The sequence below is a fragment of the Aptenodytes forsteri genome, unplaced genomic scaffold (assembly GCF_000699145.1).
Source record: "Aptenodytes forsteri isolate BGI_AS27 unplaced genomic scaffold, ASM69914v1 Scaffold309, whole genome shotgun sequence".
In the NCBI taxonomy this organism is placed as follows: domain Eukaryota; kingdom Metazoa; phylum Chordata; class Aves; order Sphenisciformes; family Spheniscidae; genus Aptenodytes; species Aptenodytes forsteri.
Window position 1 is genome coordinate 113179 of NW_008795857.1, and position 23021 is coordinate 136199.

Below are 23021 nucleotides of genomic sequence, written 5' to 3' on the forward strand. Positions count from 1 at the left end.
ATGACATGATTTGTAATCAGTACATCTGTATCTCACCATCCTGAAGCTGGTGGGAGGAAATATTTAGCAATCTCCAAAGCCACACAAAATTCTTCTGTGCAGATGTTTTTCTGAATTTTCCCTCTCTTCCCTAAGTTCACCGAGCACCTAAACTGGACTTTGGGGCAAACTGACCCTAGATGAAACTCTTTTGTGCCATTTCACCTTACAAAGCAAAACACAGACACTCGACCATGATGAGAGGGAGGTCCAGCAGCAGCAGCAAAGGAGGCCAGAACTTGAACTCAACTGCTGCCGAAGCTGTAGACAAATGACTTGCCAACACTTGTCGGGCACCATCACTTCCCTGTTTGAAGAACAGATTACTTCTCAAGACCAGGCAACAGCATAACACTTATCCCCAACGCCCTTCACAACAACCAGAGCTGGGCAGCAAGGCCAGTACCCACAAAAGTCCTTTGGAGAGTGACTGCTCATGCGGCCTGAGCTGTAGCTCTTCTCCAGAGGAAGAATCCCCAAAGCCTGTTTTCTCAGGATGTTAAGAAATCACTTTACACAGAAGAGGCAGTTTTCAGTGGTGGGTGAGACCACCATTGGCCAGAGCAAAATCCTGGGCTAAGAAGGCATCCATTTAATGCATTTTTCCATACAGACTTGAAGTTCCTCCTAAGCCCCTCTTCTTTTGTGCATCAGTAGGCGATCTGGCCTACTCAGCGGTCCAGTGAGGAAAAATGCCATGAGGGCATTTGAAACCAAGGGCACGTTATTAAAGAAAAAAGGGGGAATGGACAACTGACAGACAGGATGTACAGATTACTTTCTGATTTAATGTGACGCTGAATGCAGCCAGACTAAGATCCAGACCTAATCATTTATCATTCACTCCAGCTTAATCTTACCTCCGCTTAATGAGCACAGAGGGAACGCGCAGCAGTAATATCTTCAAGGAAATAATTTTGCTTGTGGAGCAGCTGCAAACTGCATCATTCTTGACCGTTTTTTAAATGTCAGTGCAGTTCATCACATACTTCAGTCTACATAACCAAGATGCCAGAAGATACTTCCATAGACTGAGAAGCTTGCCAGTTCATGCTCCAGCTCCAGCTCCTATGTGCTCCTGCCACAGCAGTGCAGTGGAGTGGAGCTACACCACAGCTACAGAAACTAGGGGGAAAGTCTCCTGCTGCAGCAGCAGCACAGGGCCAATATAATTTAAGCTTGATGGCTTCTCAGTTGCCAAAAGTGTCAATAAAGGCAGCATTCCTTACGGAGCTGGATGCCACAGGGAACTGGGAATCTGCAGTCCAAAGTGGAGTCACCCTGGCTCCTGCACAAGAATTATTTACCGTCTAGCATCCTTCAGCCATCTTTCCCCTCACTTCCCAACTGGCTGCACCTCTTAGGTTTTGGCTTTCAGAAGCTCAGAACCAATTTAGCTTTCTAAGTGAGGAAAGGGAATGTCTAGTTATTATAGCAGGGGGCACCAGCATGAAACTCAAGACACACTTGTACCCATCTCTAGGCAGGACAAACCTGATGTGAGAAACTGCAGTATTTTGTACCTCTAACTCATGCTCTAGGACCCCCACCCCACTTCATGCACGCACATATGATTTAGAAAGGTAAATCAGCACTGAACTACTGTTTTGAGTTTCCTTTGAAATAGCCAGTACTGATGAAAGGTTCTGCAGAGAACTATATCTTTTTATTCCTTCCCAAGCCAAGGGCTGTATGAGCAGTAGCTATCCAAGCTCCCAGGAGGGAAGAGGACTCACAAAAACAACATTTAGGGATGAGAGGAGATTGTAGCCTTCATGATCCACTGGGATATTTGCTCAGGTTCCTCACTTGCGAGGCTTATATTTTCCAATGTGTCTGAGGTGAAGGTGCTGTGGAATGGACTGGAATACAGTAAATCTTGTCTCCTGCATTGCAGGTTTGAGGCTGTGTTTGCTTCCATTTACTGAGCTAAATAAATAGCAGTTGGGATATCAGGTAGATAGTTAACAACCCACAGTGAAGACGGGGACAGGAAGAGGAACAGAGATGCCTGTGCTGCACTGAAACAAGATGCAGGTGCTTCTGTTTTGCATTCCAAATACATCCCCCACTTGGGGCTGCATGTAGAGCTCCCACATCTGTGGATAAGATTTAGGCAAATAAAAGTTCTACTAGTAATAGCCCAACCTTTGAGTGCAGATCAAAGGAGAGGTGAGTGGAGCTGCAGCCTCTGAAACCTGACTATACAACTTGTATTTATTTTACCCACCTCTTTTTATCTTAGCAAGGACAATGACAGGAGTGAAATGGAAAAAGAAGGAGTCTGAATACCTTCTGTGTGCATAATGAGTAGATTTAGGAACACCAGAACACTTTCTTCTCTGAAACATTTCAATTTTCTGCTCATTTGCTTTTCTGGAGTGGAAATGTAGTACACCTCACAAAAAATTACACCGGTGCAAACCACACTTTGGCTTCAATAAAATCAAAATGTAAAGTATTTGACATAGGAATAAGAAAGATCTTGGAAAACAAGATCACAGGGAACCTGTGAAGTATCTTCTGTACTAGTAGAGCGTATGAATTGACCTGCAAGTATAAAATAAGGAATGTCTAATTTCCAGGAAAGATCTCCTCTGAACTCCTGATCAGAATTTTTTAAAAAACTGCAAATTCTTCCTTGGAGAACAGACATGGAGACTCCAGCCTGGGAGACCTGAACACACCACAGGTCCTCTGAGAAGGGTTAAGCCAGGCTAGTTTGCCAGTCAGGTACCTCATTTTTGTTTAGACCCCCTACTGCATACTAGTGAAGAAATTCCTTCTTCACAGGAAGAGTCATTCTGGAACCAGCTGTGGTACAGTGGTGGGCAGGAGGGTACGGGACTGCCCCTGGGCTATTTAGCCCTAGAAGAGAGGTGATGTGCATGGCCCAGCTCCACGTCCAGTCCCAGACGGATGGAACCTGGAGTCCAAGGCGGTGGAGAGGGTGCAGTTATTCTAGCTGTGCTGCCCAGCACTGCACCAGGGATGCCACATGGATGGTCCGGGTTGCTCAGAAGTTGGCCTAAAGGTGTTTCCATGGCATTGTACTTGCCTGTGTAGAATGACCTTAGCACCTTCAACTCAATGGTCCTGCTGGAATCTAAAATGTGAAATTCCAGCTTTTCTTTTTTATCTCACTTACCTTGCTACTGGGGAATACCAGGTCACAATCATGGACTTGTAACATTTTATATACAGTTTTATAAGAAAAAAGGGCAGATGCACATTAAGGTGCCAAGATGCATGAACAAGTTTTCTCACTTCAGTCAAGCAATTGACATCCTGAGTAATATTCATGAAACGGAGATTTGCATCCCAGAATGAAAAAGGTTCAACACTTCGAACTTCATCCTCCACTTGACTGATCTGCAGAAGCTAACTCTACAGTACATTTCTGATCAAGATTATTGGGCCCCAAAATCCCTGGCTAACCAAGAAGCTTCATTTATATCCAAGTTCTTTTATTCTGCTGCTCTCCGCGTCACACCAGAGAGCAGCCTCTGCAGAGATAGATGTTTGTTCCACTTGCTTTACAGAGATGTCGTTTTGATGTTCTTTTCTGTGTCAGTCTCATGTTGGCGCCTCTTGGCTCCTCTTCCTGACACAAGCCAGATGAGTAAAGAACCCACCAGGACTCCAGCTACTGCAGCCACAATGACAGCCCAGTAGGGGACTGAAGGTTCGTTTTTCTTCAAGTTGAGATCTGAATTTCTGAATCCACTATTTCTCAGCGTGAAAAGAAAGGGTTTCTCCTACAAAGAGAGAGCAAAGGTTTTACTGACCACAGACCACTCAACAGGCAGCATTCAGACAATATGCCATCACCCCTTCCCAGAGAGGAACTGTCAATCTTTAGACAGACTATCAGCTGTTTCTGCCTTCTGTCTGTATTAGCTCAAACTCTTTCCTGCCCTATTGCCTGAAAGTTGCTAGATCAAAAAAAGGAGCCATCTCAGAGAGTGATGGCATCATTTCCAAATTTGTTTCTGCAGACAACCAAATGGAAATGCATAGACTCATTAAAACTGGCTCAAACGAGAGGCTTTCCGCTGCAGTGAGGATTTTTTTTTTTTGCATTAAAGTAGGTTTTCCTGTGTGTAACAAAACAGGAGTATCTTTTAGCTATTTAAAGCCTTCACAAAGATACTCTTTTAAAGAATTTTACCAATAAAAAGAAAGGAGAAAAAAGTGATTAATGGAGAGTGTGGACATCTTGGCCTTTACTTACTGGGTTTGGACACTTGAGTTTTAATCTGTCATGGGTAAAGTTGTTGAAAGTCTGCTTTTCACCAACTGGCTCCAGCTGAAGAAGAGAAAAGCAATAGTGAACATCATGATGATTTTTTTTCCTCCTCAGACTCTCCTGACTTGGGTGGTTACAACTTTTTATCCAATCTTTTGGTCCTTGCAGCAATGAAGAAATGTGGTAGAAGGTGCATCACAGGAAAGTTTCCAAACATTTTAACACTCATGAACTGAAGACATTGAGAATCTGATGTACTGTCTGCAGAAAAACTGCCTCAAGAAGCAAGGAACAGGAGAAGCCTTTCCTCCTTCTGCACTGAGCGGAGGAGAAAATAACTCTGAATATCACATACTTTAAATATTCTGCTAAAACAAAGAGGTTCACTATACACCCAGTTCTCCCACATACACATCTCAAATGACAGTATAAACCACAAAGGAAAAAAAAAAGAAAACACACATGACAGATGTTAGTCACATTACTTAGCACAGTACTGAAAGAAAGATGCTTAGGTGTCACGGTGATGGAATTGACTTCAGAAATGACGTAGAGTTACAGAGACAGGACGAGACGGTGCCAACCTTTGCAGTCTTCACTCAGACAAGAAATTCCCTGGGAGTTTTAGCTGAGGCTAAGTTCACAAGATTGCAAGAAGTGAGTTAAATAGAGCTTTTTATACTATCAGTTGTCAGCTAAGTTGCAATAGCTAACCATAAGCTCACCCCGAGTCCATTTCAAACTCAAAATATGTCCAGGCTAATAGCATAGCATTTGTGGTTGGCTAGGAGTGCACGTACCATTGGTTACCATAGTTAAGCTAACAAGTAGAGGCTTGCTCAGTCATGTTAACTGAAGTGTTTACAACTGTGTATGGACATGCCTGAAGTAATGACTTCAGGATTGGCCCGTAGAGAACCGCAGCGTTGTCATCCAGCACTTCTGGGAATACAGCGCAGAGGAGTGCTGGTGCTTCTGCTATTGTCTATACATGCATTTACTGTCCTCAAGTGATTAAAGTGTCAGCTGTATGGTGGAGAGAAACAATACCACAACAAGCCCAACACAACACAGAGAAAACAAATTCTATTCATAAGATTTCCATATGGAAACACTGGGAATACTTTCTTTCGCTAGTTCAGTAAAAAAAAAAAAAAAGAAAAAAAAAAGAAAAAAGGAAGTAAAGACTGAAAAATGAAAAGAGAGAGATGAACCATGGCAAAATATGACTAGGGAAGGGAAGAAAGCTAGCAAGTGGAGAGAAGATGAGAAGCAAAACAGAATGCCAAGTTTTGCTGATCGTTGTGGGGTCCTGCTGGACTCTCATAAGAGTCTGAATCACTTGGCCTGCCCACCAGCTAATGTTGTGAAGGCTGAATTTGGTAGTTTTGTTGCATCTTAAAGGGAACAGCTCAAATTCTGATGTGGTTGTTTGCAAGATGCGTGGCTTATATCCTGTAGCATTCTGTCTGCAGTATGACTGGTTATTTGTAGATAATTGTAATACTCCCCGTGCCAGGGCACTTGGTAAGGAGTCTAGTGCAGAGCCCACACAAAGGATGATAAGGTGCAAAATTCTGTAGCCAGCTGTGCTTGCTTCATGTCTATGAGATCTGTTCCTCAGGAGCATTAGCTTCCGAGCTTTGAAGATGATGGTATCCCCATGTCCATGAGTAGTGTACAGGGCAACTTCTGGAAGAAGCACACAGCTCCTCTAGAGCATGTGGCAAACATGGAGGCAGAACACAAGCTAAACACGCTGTCCGTGTGCTCTTCTCCTGGGCCAGGGGACCGATGAGGTGGATTTGGGACCAGTGGGGGCCCCTTAAGACTACAGAATCCTCTGACTTCAGAGAGCAGGAGCGTGCTTTGCTTTACATGAAGCAAAAAGGGCAAAGAACATCATGGTGAGGGAGAGGCTCCTTAAGCCATCCCCGTCCCTGCATACCCACGCAGTGGCCAGGCACAGTCTGGCCCTTTACGTGTACTGACAAGAATCCATGTCATTTGGCCATAAGCCTACAGCCTGCTGAGCTTTTCAGGGAACAGGGAAACAATACGGCCTTACAGTAAGCTTGCACAGCCTCGCCGTACATGGACTGTGAGTGAAAAGCAGGGACGTCTTACAAGAACTAGATTTAAATAGTAAACAGTAAAATCTTCAGTTGGCATAGACAGACAGATCTCTACAGAAGGGAATAGTTGCGCTTTGCATCAGTAAGAAACTGATCCGTGCCACCCCAGTAGAAAGCTTTGTGTCAATATCTTTACATGCGTAGGAAATGAGTGACAGTCTGGACAGAATAAAACTCCAGTGGCATAGAAAAAGGACTCATGGTGATTCAGGAATGAGTAATGGCCAATAGGAACACCACGTGGCAACAGAAGCCAAATTTAAGGCTACCATATGTCCAGGTACCATCTCTTTTTCTTGAAACCTGCAGCCATGCTCAGTTTGAATGTTTTCTACATTTGCCTGGGATTTCTGGGCCACCATCAGCCCTGTTCGAGCTACCGCACAATGAAGCCTACCAGACTGCTGTCATCTGGAGTCCCAGACAGGGAAGCCTGACAGAAAACAGGCAGATTTGCTGTGCATGCACAAATCAATTACTCAGAGCATGTGCATGCACTGTACATCATCTGCTTTCTATAACCCTGAACCTACAGCTCATATGCTATACTGGGCAACTGCGCAGATTTCTGCCCTGCATTTCCCAGTCCTTGTGCTCAAGTTCATTCTGGAGTATCCTGTATGTTTCTTATCTTGTTCAAACTTTTACTTAAAATGAAAAGAAATTCCCCTCCATTTATGCTTCTTTCTTGTACAAACCAGGATACAGGATTTCTGCTACCACAATGTGTTTGGGTACTGGTGTTTATGAGACTAGAGGAGGAAATGTCGCTGTGGCATGAAAATGCCATAGTCTTCCTTCCACCATGGGAAACATCATGGTTCCGAAAGCAACTGTGACCTTGGACTTATCTAGTCCAGCATGTGTCTCTTACACACTCTTCCAGCACTATTCAAAAGCTATCATTTCCCCCAAAATGACAGAAGGAATGTGACTGCAAGCAGAGGCATCATAGGTGTGATTTCAGCCCCCCATTAGTTTCAGTGACTCTACTAGAATTGCTTCAGATACTAGAGTGGGTGGAACAACATGTCCACACTATTAATGGCAGCAAAAATTCAATCACACGTATGTTTTCCTAATAAATCTACAGGATTCACTGAAGAAGGGCAAGCTCATTTAACAGACATTTTCAGGAAACCTAGAGGACTGAATGTTTAACTAGGCTGATTTTTTGCTTTAATGCAAGTTATTTACCAAACCAGAAGGGAATTTTTCATTACATTAAGACTCTCAGGATTTCTTATTTTGAATAAGCAAAGACTTACACTGTTTTATGCAACACGACCATTTTGGATTGTGTTCCTAAGCAATGCAGACTGAGAAGGGTCTCAGAGTTGAGCAGCCCCCCTCTTGTTAGGATATCAATTTTATTTCTTGCTTACTGTTTTGTTTCCGACACCTTTCTCATGATCTTTTGTAGGGACTGCTACCGCAAACACATAGGGATCAAGGTTGTAACCTCTTACCATATTATTCCAGAGAGCCATGGCCATCTCAGCGTAGCCTCTTACACTGAAATGAAAGCAGTCTGCAGCAAAGAAACTCAGATCTGGCTTGCCGTTCTGTGATAAAAGCAAAAATGTATTTCTCAGCACATTTCAACTTTTGAGATGAGACATATTATATCTAATAGTGCACTGTACTTGGCATACCCACTTCACAATTTTGGTATCTTCCTAAAGGCAATATGCTCATATTTTGACACTGCAAATAAACTTAGGTACTCGTAACTGTGGGCTGATTACTGCAACTTGAGACCTTCTCTGTAATGCAGCCTGCTCAACTTCACACAACGATTTTCATAACAAACCTAAACTTATCATTAAACCAACAGTTTCAGCTCTTACATGGACACTGCCATTGACCCACACTCCACCTTGTACAGAACTGATAGAAAACTGCTTATTCTTGCTTGTTAAACTTCCATAACTCAGACTTACAACCTTTCAGGTGTTGAAATTTGTGCTGAATTTCAGGCAACATTAAAAACTGTGGGCTTATCGAGCTGTGGCAAATGTCTGTCTGAGGGAGAATTTGCCTCATCACTACCTGTATGGTGACCATTCTTTTGACCTGAAGGCTGCCAGAACAAAATGGGGATGATGTGACAAAAGGGTCAGTATTATGCAAAACTGGGTGATTTTGATCAGGATTCACGCTAAATACTTGTATCCCTAACTACACAGCATACATAATGCTAAGGCTGGAGAAAAGAAGGAGAATCAGTGTTTGGCTTCAAAGGCTGCTTCCTGTTTCCAGGCTGGGATGAGCCAGGCATGCAAGTGCTGGTCTCCGTGTGAAGGAAACCTGAACATCTTCCATAACCTAGATCAGAAGAAAATTGTGGTGAATGCCAACAAAGCCCGCAACAGGGGAAGCAACACGCAGTTTAGAGGAAGCCAGAGGGTGCTTAGGTTTAATGTGTGCACACTACGAATGTTTCCTAAAGCCATTTTGATTCACAGGCAGCACAGTCTTTCCTGTCTTCTCCTCTGTCATTCTTATCGCAGGTTCCACCCTGTGCCGCTAGACTGTGCAAAGAGAAGAAAACACAGTCCTTGCAGCATGGATCTTACTCACTTAGGGAAATCAAGATACTGGTCCTTGCATAATGGGGAAGAAAAACAGGACTCACGCTATCCAGGGGCAACAAGGTGTTTCGGAAAAAAGGCTGCATGACAACTGCAAAGTCCTCACGCTCCTCGTACCGACCACTGTTGATCAGCTGTAAGGCTTCAGCCTGTATGGAGTTGCATGGTTGGAAACAGAAAAGTTACTTACAAGGTTCATCTAACATTTGTCAGCTATCAAAAACATGCATATTACACTTCTTTCAATGTAGGAAGCCATAAATTATTAGTATAAATGCAGCTGAATAGTTTAAAGCAGTCCAGAGAACGGCTAAGAAAATAATTTGGTTCATGAAGAGATTTTCATGAGGAAAATGCACAGAAACTAGGATAATTGCTTAATTAAAAAAAAAAAATAGTTGGTACCTTACTTATAGAAATCAGTGCTGCACAATCACAACGAGATTAAAATTTACAGAGAATTAAAAAAAAAAAAAAGGCATAAGGCCAAAATTTTTAGAAGTGACAAACGAGTCCAGAAGGCCAACTTGAGACTGAAGTGTGCTTGATTTTTCAGAAAGGTGTGCTTGAAGTAAAATACAACTTAAGCATTGAAAAATCACCTGCCACTTTTGAAAACTATGGCAATAGACATTCATACAGATAATAAAAACATCTCATTGTTACTTGCCAGCTTATGGGTATAAATTCTAATGCTCCTGGTCGTATCTCAAAACATTCCTAACCCCACTTCCTTGGTTAAGGAAAATACCCCCTGGATAGGTTTATACAAGTGTTTTCCAAGATGGATTTTTTGAGCATTGTCAGATTCATCAGACAACATCCACTGCCAGAGCCAGAATGGAGGACTGGAGAACACAACGTGAACTGATACAGCGATTCCTGTATTCATAGGAATAATGATGGAAAAACCTTCTCCAATAGCTCCAATAGCTATTTATAGCCTTTGTTAAATTTGAGTCAATTTTATGCCCAAGGCTATGAAAAGTTACTCTTAGATAGCAAGCTGACCCACGGTAAGCTATCTGTGTGCACACTCTCAGCCCTTAGCAAAAGAAAGGAATATCAGGTTGGTTTAGTTCATTTTCCCTGCTAAGAGTTACCACAAAACAGCTGATGCAAGGTAATCTGTCACCCTTGCAGTGACATGTTAATTCATGTGAGCTATTCATTGGATTCATAATGGACAAACACATATCAACAAAACAGCCATCACCAGTAACTCCTTTTCAGCTGTCAAAACAGCACCTGGAAACAGAATCGGCCTCAATCTGCCTCCAGCTCAGAACTGAGGTCAAATTATAAGGCAGTGAGGAAAGACTTGCACTGCTGCTAACCAGTTAGCTGGGTAGGGGTTTAGTTAGACTGTAGCCAAGCTGTTTCCCAGTCATCCCTCTCTGTCCTGCTGAGGATATGCATGAGAGGAAGGGAAGCAATATAAAGAGACACAAGTGAAGATGACCAGTTACAGAATCAAGGTATTACCTGAAAATCTCTGTTAACTCTCTTAATTTCTTGTAGTTCAGAAGAGTTTTCCTCAGGGTTTAAAAAACACGGGCAAACATTCCTTCAACAAAAAAAATACTAGAATTAAAAGCCAACTTGGAATAGCCTATGCAATTCTTCAGCAATGTGTACCTGCTTCAAGAAGCTCAGGATAGGTGCTCAAAGCTCACATGCAGAAGGAGAGCCACCTCGTTGGCTTAGAGATGGACAAATACTTCAGAAAAAAAATCCCTATTGACTTAGTTTTCAAGTGAACACCTGTCACAGCCAGTAAGAGCTGCAGGATCCACAAATCTGAGTCTGACACAGAAGTGTTTAATATGCCACACATTAGCAGGAAATCACGTGTTAGATAAAAAACCCCCTGCATACAGACTTACAGCAGAGTTTCAGAAATCTGGGGGTTTAAAGATAGAAAAGACAAATTGTTCATGTAGTCTGACTCCTCAGACCACTGTGTTTCACTCTGTTACCCCCATATCAAGAGGTAATAACTTGTGCTTCACTGAAATGTGTCCTCTAAGAATGTGCCTGGAATGAATATGAAGACATCAAGCAATACAGTCAATTCACTATTTTCCCTTCTAGTGTGTTCCAGTAGTTAATAGCTTCTATTATTAAAAATCTGTGCCTAACTTCATTTGAATTCATTAGGCATCAGCTTCCAACCACTGGTCTTTGTTATACCTTTCTCCACTAGACTAAAGAGCCTTTTCATGTCCACGCTGACTCCTGTAAAGGCACAGCTGCTGCTTTCTAAAACAAGTCCCTCAATCTTCTTTGAGTTAGGACTTTGGTCTCCTCCATTAGGTGTGAAAAGCAGTTCCTGGCTGTGCACTCTGCTGTATGCAGCCCAGCCTGCACCATAGGTAATGCAGCACTGAATACAAGGAGAGGCGTCAAGGATGTCAGCCTGTACTGCTGAGCAGTGAGTGGCTGGGCAAAAAAGGTTTTGAAGTTCGGTAGTACAGCAGTTATATGGTGACTTGTACTGTGACACACTGCCTTACAGCTGAGAAGAAAAGCACTGACTCTGCTATCTACAGGTGCATGCCTTTTCGCTGAAGTATTGGAAGAAGTAGTAGAAAGTTGATGGGAACTAGTGCATCAAGTAAAGGCAGCAATGAAAGTAGCTTGGAAAGCTCAGTGTGGATGTCCTTCTGTAGAAGCAGTTTAGATTGATCCAAAAAAGTAGCACTTTAAAGGCAAAGACCTGTTTTGCTTACTTACTTTGCTGTCAAAGCGCACCCCGAAGAGCTTGCTGCGATCTGACGCAGTCCAGAAATCTCTAGTATCTCCACCATGTTGACAAAGACTCTTGGGAGCTGCAGGGATTATAACCACCAGACATACCAAGTCACGGAACATGATACCACTACAAAGTGAGAAAGAAGTGCCATCCGCAGGGTCAGGGAGTCAGTGCAAACTGCACCGACTGCAACCAATGGCATGTGCGAGGATTATGTATAAAGGGAGGGGGAGGGAGACATACAGTGGATGTCAGCCAAAAAATTCCCGACAGCTAGTACAAGCTAGCTGAAATGCTGCTTCACTCCCTGGGACATCTCCATTTTCTCTGGGGGAAATGAAACTTTGTACAGTTGGTTTAGCCATCAAAACTGGCAGTAGGGTCGTGCTATATTTGGTCCACAGCAAAAATACTGTGAAACACACAGTTTTCCTGGAACCACAGCCCACTTTCTCAGGGCATTATCCAATACAGTTGCTGAAATGCAGCGCTGAGGAGCAGTCTGATTCCAGCTATTTGGAAGATGACCTTGTATGAAACATAATCACTGACAGTCTATCAGAGGTGAGAAAAACATCAGTGTGCTTGCCAGGAACATAGCTTGCTAGGGTATCTTAAAAGCTTACCTCCTCATAGAAAATATCCAGAGTGTCCTGAAGGTGCTTTACATACTTTTGCACTGAATAGGTTTCCTGTGTAATTAAAAAAAAAAAAAAAAAAAAAATCGTATCAGTCTTTTTTCAGGAACCGAGAAGTTTAACTGTTTTGCCTGAGCAAAGGAGTCCCCAGACTCTAGTTGCAAGGCAGTCCGTGAGAAGATACACCGACTTGATGCTCCTTTTTGCCTTTGTTGGCAGATATATTTTCAGATCAAGAGGTTTATTGCCACACGCACACAGGTTATATAGTGCTTGTCTTTCTATGTCACTAATATATTCCCTTAATCTCTGTAGAAAATCCTGAGGTATATAATAGTTCTTGGCAGAGTCTTTGCCTGATGAATGACTACATAAATCACATCTTTGGATTTCATGTTGTCTTTTATGGGACCCAGACCAGACTAGTTTGCCTTATGAACAGTGATACTTTTTTTTTTTTTTTTAAACTGTGGATTTCATTGTCTTTTATGGGACCCAGACCAGACTAGTTTGCCTTATGAACAGTGATACTTTTTTTTTTTTTTTTAAACCTGCCAATCTGGGGAAATTGATACGGAGGCAGTCAGGCCCCACAAAACCCATGGGAAAAAAGACTTTGTGACTGTAGTTATAGAGGTGTAGCTGTGGGGGCAAAGGCTCCAGGCAGCAGCAAACCTGAGAGAACAGTCCCCAGTCATTTCAATGAGCTGGGGTCCAGACCCCCAGTCTGTGCCACAGGAACCTTTTCAGAGGGGATGACCACTGATAGCTAAATAAAAGACATCTTTTTCACTATAAAGTGATGTTATTTCTTTTGGTGTCATTCTGAAGCAAGAATCAGGCATCCTCAGTAATTACTGCGTGGAGATGCTTTCCAGAATAAAACTTCACTTGTGTCCCCATAACATGCCTAAGACGCCACGCTGTCTTGATTGCTTTGTCCAGTTAAGCTGGGAGAGCTCTTCAGTTTATCCTTAGTGTTTTGTTCAATATGGGGCAGGTTGCTGGTTCTTAAATAATGCATTACTCCAGAGCTACAGTGCCCCAATATTAAAAGCTGTGCACTTGTTTCTGGTACAATACAGATGAAAGGAACAGGACTTCTAAGTGCTTTTTAAACAAAGAGGAGCTTTGGCTCACAGAGGGAGAAAGGTTAAATTTCCAGGGCTGGTCACTTGCCAAGTGCCTGGATGAGCATGCCTAATTCAGAGATACAAACCTTGTCCAAGCAGTACTGGCATAGGTCATTGCCTCCAACGAGGACAGTGATCAGCTTCCAATCTTCCTTGAAATTAATTTTCTAGTGGCACATAAAATAAACAGATTGCAGCATCCATTGCTTAGGCATGCAGAGGTAACATTCACAAATGGGGCTAAACAGGGTACAGACGACATGGCAGAACAGAGAAAGGAGGCATGCTGAGTTAAGACGGCAGAAGAAAAGCATCTGTCCAGGGGAAAAATGTGAACTGTTTGCTAGTCTAGCTGCAATTCACCTTGGCTTTCGTAAGGAAATCCCCTTCAGCAGACCAGATCTGTCAGGGTAGGCGAGCACAGAAATGAGTCTGTGGCAGCAAGTGTGCCTAAATGAATGTTAGCTTCAGGACAGGGATGGACAGGAGAGATTTGCCAGCCATGGCTGAACACTGCAGGCAGTGTGGGGACAAAGAGATGTGGGAGTGGATGCTGGAGTGACTCATGGAGCTGTGGAACTGGAGCTGCTGGGGATCCCTGCCAGCTGGGCAAGTGTTACCCCATAGCCAGGAGGGGCGAGGGGCACCCCAGGGAACAGACAGCTGGATTAAAATAGAAGAGTCCAGGAGGCTGGTGACTTCACTGAGCTCATATAAGGGCAGCTGCAGCATCCACGTCACTGCAAGCTAACAATAGGCGCTGCTGAGAGCTGGATCTCATCAAAACATTTTGTAACGTTCAGTACGAAGAAAGGAATCAAAGGCAACTATTTTTAGTGTGGTGCATTTACATAACAAACATCTGCAAAAGGATCCCACAAATAGAGGAAGGGCCTGGGAATCACTCACAGGTCTGAATTCTCCTCCTTAACCAGCACTTTGCTCAGAAAGCCTTTCATGAAGAGGCAAAGTGTGGCAGGGACTTCCCTCATCCCCTTTTTAAAAGATGCATAAAAAGCAGTGAATAAAACAAAGCTCTAGAGCCACATACTATTCTATTGAAGAGCCATGCCAGCTCCCATCACTCTGCCAAACAATCGGTAATGCAGAGTAACTGACAGTGGGACTAGCACGCAGCATCCATCAAGAGTGCTGGCACAGAGAGACACATGCTTTGACAAATCCTGCTTATTCAGTACCTTCCTTTCCCATTCAGCCTGAGCCAAGGAGCACCAGGCACTCCCATTCCCTTACAGGGTGCTCTCCCTGAACCAACAGCTCACACCCAGACAGTCATCCGCTCAAATTCAGCCAACACTTGGAGCAGGGCAGCCTTGGTTTTCTCCCAGATTTCCTCCCCCACCCCAAACTGCAGCAGCAGCTACTGAATTAAAAGCGGGTCACCCTTTTGGTGCCCTTTGTAGCCCTCAGTGGAGCTGGCACAGCAGACTGGTCCACAACGCTAGATCCCCTACTAATTCCCTAAAAGCTTGTGGCATGACAGGGGTTCACCCAGCCCTGAGGATTCTGGCCACTGATTAATCACTTGCCTGTTCAGAACCAGAGTTTCAGAGGGCCTAATCTCCTGGGACGACTTCAGTTGTCCCCCTTCCCCGTATCGCCATTTCCCAGACCCAAGAGTGAATAGTGTGACTCATGTTGGTCACCGGGTGCCCGCTCCAGCGACTTTACACTCAGCCTTTATGACCTCCACTTTGAATGCTGCCGTTCAGCTAAGCAGTCCTGTGATCTCCCCAGAGCCTTCAGATCTCTCCTCTTCCTCACTACCATCATTACAACTCCTGGCCGCACAGCACGCTACATTAGTCTCTGCCTTGTGTATTTGCACCTTACCTGTATGGATTTGTATAGGTAAATTATCATTTCCTAAAGGCTAATCCCTGGCACATTCATCTTGGAAAGCACACCAGAGACAAGGACACTGACTTTTCTTCCATCAATAAAGCACTCTTCACTACTCAAGCATCCCATCAATTAAAGTCATCTCCCAGAGGCCACGGGAGCACTGAAGGGTGGCCCAAGTTCCACTTACCGAGCTGCTTCTCATTAGCTCCACCAATTCACGTGCTTGGGCTGACATATTGCTGTAGAGAGAGGACAGAAGCATTTTAGATGCATGTTCTGAAAGCACATCATCTTCTTGATCTCTCATTCCTCATTTCAGGGAATCTTAGGATCAGCAGAAATCAGTACAGGGAAAGTGATGCCTCAAAAGGACGAGCAAACATAGAAGGACCAAGATCAGCAGCAGTTGCACAAGTGAATAATTTCATCTAAAAGGGCTTCAGCTAGGATGGCTGCCAAGTGGCAGGCAACTGGGATGAATTCTTCCCATCCCAGAGTTGGCTTAAGTGCATTTTGTTTGGAGAAAACCACTAATGCCCAGATGCACAGAGACATTTAGTTGCATAACTCCCTCTGAAATCTAGTAGGGGAGTTTGGTGCTTAGACAGAAGCTGGGCACCTAACCAGCCTTCCTGATCTGGCCTTAAATTCCTACGCCTTGTCTTATGGCTGGAAGATATTGCTTACACTGCGGAACTGCCAGACTGGAGAGTCCCAGTCCAGCTCTGGGCAGGATGCAACGTCCACGAAGTGAAGCACAAACCATGCTGAGACACCAGCTGGAAACTTGAGCTCCTGATATACTAGCATGAGACTGTGCTTCAGCTAACAAGCCCTGCCTCTCTCCAGCACCTACACAAATGCGGTTACATTATTTGCACTCCCACAACCATACTCATCACTCTGAGTCTTTGCTCAGGGCACACATGAAGTATTTAGTAGTCACACAGGCTTTGCTAGCTATTCTGAAACTCTCTTGCAGTAAATTTAATGACTGTTAAAGAAAGTCTTGGAAGTGAATTCCATGAGTATCCATAGAGCAGGCACAGCATATGCAATACAAACTCTTACACATTCTGGTTATTAACAGACTAGTAAAGTTTTTCTTCAGGAGGAGAAAGGAATTAATTCCCAGCTGCTCATTCAGTTCTTTTTCTTTGCACTGCAAACATGGATAGTTTTTAATGCCGTGAGGGTAGCAGTGGGCTTCTATTTGTTAGTTTGAGGCACATTTCCCAGAAATCAAGGAATAAATGAGATGCTCATGAATTTTTTCTCATTGCAGATATGGCCTGACAGTGAATCAGGGACCTGCATACTGAAGGCTGGGGAGAAAAAGGTACTTCTAGAATAAGCAGCATAACTAAGGCATTGGCTCGGAAATTCTGGGCAGAGGTCAAATGAAGAAAGGAAGTTTCTCTCTGTCCCTAATTTAGAAAAAGACACAAATAAATCCCCCAAATACTGACTTTTTAAAAATAATTAAAAAAAAAAAATTAAAAACCTCAGATCAGAAGGTCGTAAGTATTAACTCAACCTTGACATGCGGTTCAAAGATAATCTGCCAGTCCATCAGTTCTCACCCCTTTGCCCTTTCTTGGTTGTGATTGTGCTTACCGCACTGTGGCACCTCTCTCTGCAATGTTGAATCCAGCTGTTTCCTTAGAGCTGCCAGTGGAGAAGCCAAAGAGGTTCGGATTGAATTTTTTCAAGATATCTTAAAAAGAGAAAAACACAATGTTTAACCATCCACAGTACAACTGGCAGTGTTGGCTCCCACAGAAGTGCAAGCCGATCGAGTGGTGAGAATATGTGAGGGTTTTCCCCTCATTCACTGTGACCTTACAGAAGCTATAGACACATCTGCCTTGGAGACTCTAGTTACTGTCCAAACTTCAGCACTGCAACTATTTCTCTCCATGGCCTTGAGGAGCCAGGGTCTGGCAGTCCAGGAGATGCACAGGTCCCAGGCAACTCACTAGTTTTGAATCTGAGTGCCAGAGTAATCACGGTTACTTTCCTTCATGTACCAGGAGCAGATGCTCCGAATATGGCCCTTTACCTCCCACTCCTCCAGCTACCCATCAAGATAATAATATTTATTGCAGAGAAGTGAATTTTATTCACATTTCTAGATTTCACCGAAACCCTCAGTGGGGAAGCGTGATGTCTGAAAACTGTTATTGTTACTGTGTCTGTAGTGCTGTCTGAAACCTCTTTATAGAGTCTCATTTATAATGCATAAATGAAATGTGCCTTCTATTTTTCTTTAAACACAGCAATGTGCGTGGTACAAGACAAAGCATATCAGATTTTATTACCAACAATGTCAGGTATTGTCAAACTGCTGCACAGCGTGGATCACATACAAATAGATGAACCATCATGAACCAAGTCCCCTCCAATTTATGGTCACACTGACCACTTAATGCTTTCTATGACAACTACAGGGACTGATTACACAGAACACTATGACAAGAAATTTATAGTAATTTTAGAATTTTTTTCAGTGCAGCGTAGCAACTTGAAATCATCAGGAGGAACCATAATCTTGTCAACAACCCTCTCTAGATGGACTGCTAATTGTTTCATAACCCTTCATTTGCCCACAGCCATTACAGTCAGTCACTGGAAAGCACAAAATGAAATACAGGAGGAGCAGGTCTGCCATGAACTTCTGTCACCTTCAGCACATTTACTCCTAATCATTTCTGTCAAAAGAACGATACAACCACAGGCAGGTCCTGTGATGTGGAGGGCCTGAATCTACTTTACAGCTAGTCAGGTCAGTCTGGATTTCAGCTGTGACTCACATGAACTGCTCACATCCACAATAGATGGGCATCCCCCACTGTTTGCAAGGAAAGCATGACCATTTCCAGATGTTTCCTAGCATCCACTTAGACTACTTTCAGAGTAATACTCGCCTTTTGCTTTTCTCAATTGATTTTCCAGGATACTCACTGGGTAAAGTAGTCTGGGTCTCCAGGGTCTCATCACCTCCAATACTACAAAGGGAAAGAACAAAATCACCAAGTAGGGTTAATCCTGCAACCATCTGTCTTATTGTCACCATATGTTGCTGTAGCAGCCCAGGAAGAAAAAAAAAAAAAAGACCAACCTCAAACAGGACTAAGGAGATAAACCACAAGAATTCAGGGAAAGTACTGAAAGGAGATTTCACGTTAAATCAAGCAGGGCATCAGCTAAGGTAGAAGCTATTCTACCAGCTCTATTCCAGACCAGGAATAGAGCATACTGGGAGAACTGATTTTTCATATAGACACGCTGGGATGCCCATCATAGAAAGGCATATTCCCTCACCAAAGTTGCTCCAAGTGACCTTGCTGAAACTACATTTGCGTGCAGTTATGCATAAAAGGCAGACTGCATTAAATGCTCATTAACCACCTATCTGGGATTCTGCAGTGTTGATTATGAAATGAGCCTCTCCCTCTACCATTCAAAGCTTGTCTGTATGCATAGTCAATACATTCTTATACCACTTCTGTCAGCCCCTCCTGAAGGCATCTATGCCTGCAGATACATACAAGGGGGGAAGAAAGGATGAAGAAAAGAACGTATAGATGCGCACACGCTTATCAACCGTACTTCTGCCCATATGAAGCAGGCAGTTTCCTTCCACTCTAGCATGGATATTGAGATTCACACCCACTCTGACATGTATTGTCTTCATCCACTTTGCAATAGCAAAGATGTTTGGGACATCTTCATTGAATATGCATGCAGTGCTCTCACCATGTTCATGCCAATCCACACTCACTCAGACTCTCTGGCATTAGACACTGCATTAGATAATCACAGCAACAGCAATGCTTTGAATAAACTCCAGAGAGGCTAGCAGGAGGCTGAAAGAATTCACTCATATTAATAATGCAGTACTGTCAGACACACAGGACCATGCTTGTAGCAATCAGGCCTGGTTAAAAAAAAGCAACAAAACCCCCACAAAAACACCCCCCCCCGCCCCAGGAATCACTCCCTTTCTCTTCCAGTCCTGACTCCTCCAATCCTTACCCAGCAATACCTGCTCTCAGCATCTTACCCCTGTACTTACATACTTAAGTATGTAACTACACAACCAGGTGACCCACACTTTTAACTGTGTCTGTGGACAAAAATAGAGAAAGAGAAAATTGAGCATTTTCACCTCCAGGAAAGTCCCCTCCAGTCTGTTTGTAGGTCAGTTGCTTTGGCTCCTACTGCAGTCTGGAAAGGATGGAAAGAATCATTTATAAAATACTAGAAGAAAGTGCTACAAGTTTAGGTAAGACAGACATCATGATTTGAAAGTGCTGAAGCATTGTGGTAACTTTACTCTGCATCCAGCCAAGCTTTTGCAATATCCCAGTTTTAGCATAAATGGTCCATGTCCGTTTTGGACATGAGGAAAAATTTCTTCACTGAAAGAGTGGTTAAACATTGGAACAGGCTGCCCAGGGAAGTGGTGGAGTCCCCATCCCTGGAAGTATTTAAAAGACGTGTAGATGCGGCACTTAGGGACACGGTTTAGTGGACATGGTGGTGTTGGGTTGACGGTTGGACTCGATGATCTTAGAGGTCTTTTCCAACCTTAATGATTCTATGATTCTTATTCACCACCACACACTGGCCTCTGGGCAGCCCTGCATCTCCCATGCTTCAAATTCACAGCCTTCTCCTCATATACAAAAGCAGCTCATCTAGATAGTAGACCACGGAACATCAGAGGAGATATATTCCAGCCAGAGGGCTTCAGACTGTAAGGTCAAGGACATAAGGCTTTAGAACTACTACTAATATTCTTTTAGCAAGCAACCCAATGAGACATCATTACGGACCCAGATTAACGTCAACAGCTTTGTATTTTTTTGGATTTTTCTGATGGAAAATGCTTCATCCTGACATTTCCTGAAGAAAGCTGATTTTGAGAGACTTAATCCAGAAAAAAAAACAAAACCCACTGGTGAAAAATTCCCAGCCAGTCTTAGCTGTAAATAAATCAGTAGAGGAGCTGCTTTTTAATCTGCCAAGAAAACAAATCTTTGGTGTAAAATCCACTTTTCCTCTGCTGGACCCAGACTGCTAGTCTAACACGCAGACTTGATGAGGTGTAGGCAGGATTTTTTTTGCCAATACAGATAAGCATGTTGGCATATCTATTGCTTTCACCATGCATTGGTGCTAAGAAGTCAGACAGACGCATTCTAGCCAGTGACATGACTAAATTGCCCAATGTTTCATTAATCTCCAACTGCATCTAGACTGAGAACAGCCTTCCTGCAATGTGAACTTTTGTATCTTTTAAAAATAAATAAATAAAGCCATCAGAACAAAGAGGTTTGTGATGATTTTGAGTAGCTCACAGGACTGGGACAGACCTCTAGCAAGGTCAGCACCCTGACTCGCATTCAGGACAGCAATCATGAAAATGGGCTCTTCCGCAGCTTTATAGTTTCTTAGTGGTTTCACTTAATCTTGTATTCTTCAAAAAGACATGGTATCAATTCAGCCATAAACACTGACTGCATTCAGGGCTCTTGTGGGAAATACCAGGAGGAAAATCAATGCCTTAGTGGACCAAGGCAGATCTTGCTGCTGCAGTCCCTCTGTGCCAGGGATGGTTAGGCAGTACAAAGTATGCACTGCTGCTGGCTGTACTGCACTTCGTGTGTGTGCACGCGTGCTTATGAGGGTTTGTGCGTATGCACGCAAAAGAAACTGTCATTTTTTTCCCCCCACCAGCAATAAACCCCTTAATAAAAAACCCAGTCATATCTTGCTGTGGCAATGGCAACTAATACAAACTGCATGAGTAATGGTAGTATGAAAACTGTCTTGCTCAGCTCTTGAGACAGGAACCTCAAGCATCAGAGTCTGGCCCTTATGACTAGGGCTCTCTGAGACATTTTATGTACTAAAAGAATTAAAATTTAAAAAAGAAGAGATGTGCGCTAGTGCACATGTCTAGCACTAGATGTGGGGGAGGAAATCAAGCAATTAATTTTAAGAGTTATGGCAATGGATAAGAGGGAGACTTGCAGGGTCATTACTGAGGTCTTCTAAGAAAAGCTCAAAGCTCAGTGGGGGGAAAAAGCCAGGATTACATCAGGTCAAGCAAAATCTGTTTCAGAGCTAATGAGGAGGTGAAGACATGCACACCTGCCTATAGATAAGCCTGATCTATAGGGGCTTCAGTCCCTTCAACTCCCTCTGATCTCTATGGGAGCTGAAGCTGCTAGAATGAGCACTGGTCTAGCTCAGGAGTTAAAATTCATGGGAACTGTTGACACAAATGTTTGCTTTCATCCCATGCCAGAACAATTCTGTAGTGCTGTGTAATTCTGGAACTTTTTCTCAGAAAACTTCAGTGCAGATCTGCAGTATTCCCTGCTATTCTTTTCTGGAGCCTTTCTTTTCTGTGCCTACTCTTTTCTTTTCCGTTTGCATTTCTTGGTACATGAAATACATCAGAGTTTTAACTGGAAGATGCCTAAACCAGGAAACAACATCTGAAAGCAAAATTCTCAAATACAGAAGTATCAGAATTATCTTAAGTGAGAAGCACTTTGTTCTGCAATCAATTATTTCCATAGGAATTTTCATCAAGATTTCTCATTGCATGAAAAACGCCAATTGCTTGCTCTTGTTTTTATGTCGGAAAAGACTATTCCTATAAGGCAGACATTTCCCTTTTCAAAAACACTCGAATAAACTACATGCAATAGAGAACGTGATCCCATCTCTGTTCTGGCCTGAATTATTCATTACTGGATTACACAATTGCCAGTGTCACTCATATCCCTTCAGGCTATTTCTTTGCAAAGGGACACAGGTAGATGAGTTTTGCTTTGCCAAGCCAAAGCAATTTGATTTCTATCTGATAATGCCTGACACAACCACATCTAGGTAGAAATCAACAATTGCTCTTCTCATTCTAAATGTGGGAACACAGCAGTACTCACAGTCAGGGAATCTCCCAGTGCTCCTATAACTTTGATGTCAGCAGGTTGTAGCTCATGTACTAAAAAACAGCAGGAGAGAAAAAGCAGGATTATTGATAAGTGACACAAAATATTGTTTAACAGAATAAAGATCCAAGTCTTTGGTTCCAACCTGATGGTGTTTTTACAGACTTTTAGGGAGAACAAGCCTCAAGTTCTGTGTGTCAGTTAGGCAAAAGACATAACTACTTCCCTTTGCTTGCAACAGTGTACTCAACTAACAAGGAAATAAATGGAACTTAAAACAGCTTAGGAAAAAAAATGAAAACAGATTAGATATGTTTAGGGATGCAGACATTCAATCTCTTTTAATTGGTTTTCAGGTTTGGGTCATAGATCAATACTTCTCATTAGCAATCTCCCCATAAAGCCTTCCAACTACACACAGCGCTCCTACTGTGCTGCTTATTTTACGACCTTATTGGCATCACGGAGACGTGGTGGGATGGCTCCTATGATTGGAGTGTTGGGATGGAGGGATACAGGCTCTTTAGGAAAGACAGGCAGGGGACACGAGGAGGGGGTGTCACCCTCTATGTCAATGACCAGCTGGAGTGCATGGAGCTCTGCCTGGGGATGGATGAGGAGCCAACCGAGAGCTTGTGCAT

General features: G+C 43.2%; 1 protein-coding gene across 1 annotated transcript in view; it reads right to left on the reverse strand.

The window, feature by feature from the left end:
• Positions 1-3241: 3241 nt before the first annotated feature.
• Positions 3242-23021, reverse strand: part of PLB1 (phospholipase B1) — a 53743-nt gene continuing 33963 nt past the window's right edge. Inside the window, exons 25-37 of the mRNA XM_019473246.1 lie at positions 22375-22433; positions 19581-19639; positions 18374-18417; positions 17027-17126; positions 15597-15648; positions 13630-13710; positions 12399-12464; positions 11754-11848; positions 10503-10584; positions 9062-9166; positions 7893-7988; positions 4274-4348; positions 3242-3797 (exon numbers count right to left, since the gene is read on the reverse strand). Coding sequence (XP_019328791.1) covers positions 3576-3797; positions 4274-4348; positions 7893-7988; positions 9062-9166; positions 10503-10584; positions 11754-11848; positions 12399-12464; positions 13630-13710; positions 15597-15648; positions 17027-17126; positions 18374-18417; positions 19581-19639; positions 22375-22433 — 1136 coding nt within the window. The 3' untranslated portion in view covers positions 3242-3575. The remainder of the gene's footprint in view (positions 3798-4273; positions 4349-7892; positions 7989-9061; positions 9167-10502; positions 10585-11753; positions 11849-12398; positions 12465-13629; positions 13711-15596; positions 15649-17026; positions 17127-18373; positions 18418-19580; positions 19640-22374; positions 22434-23021) is intronic.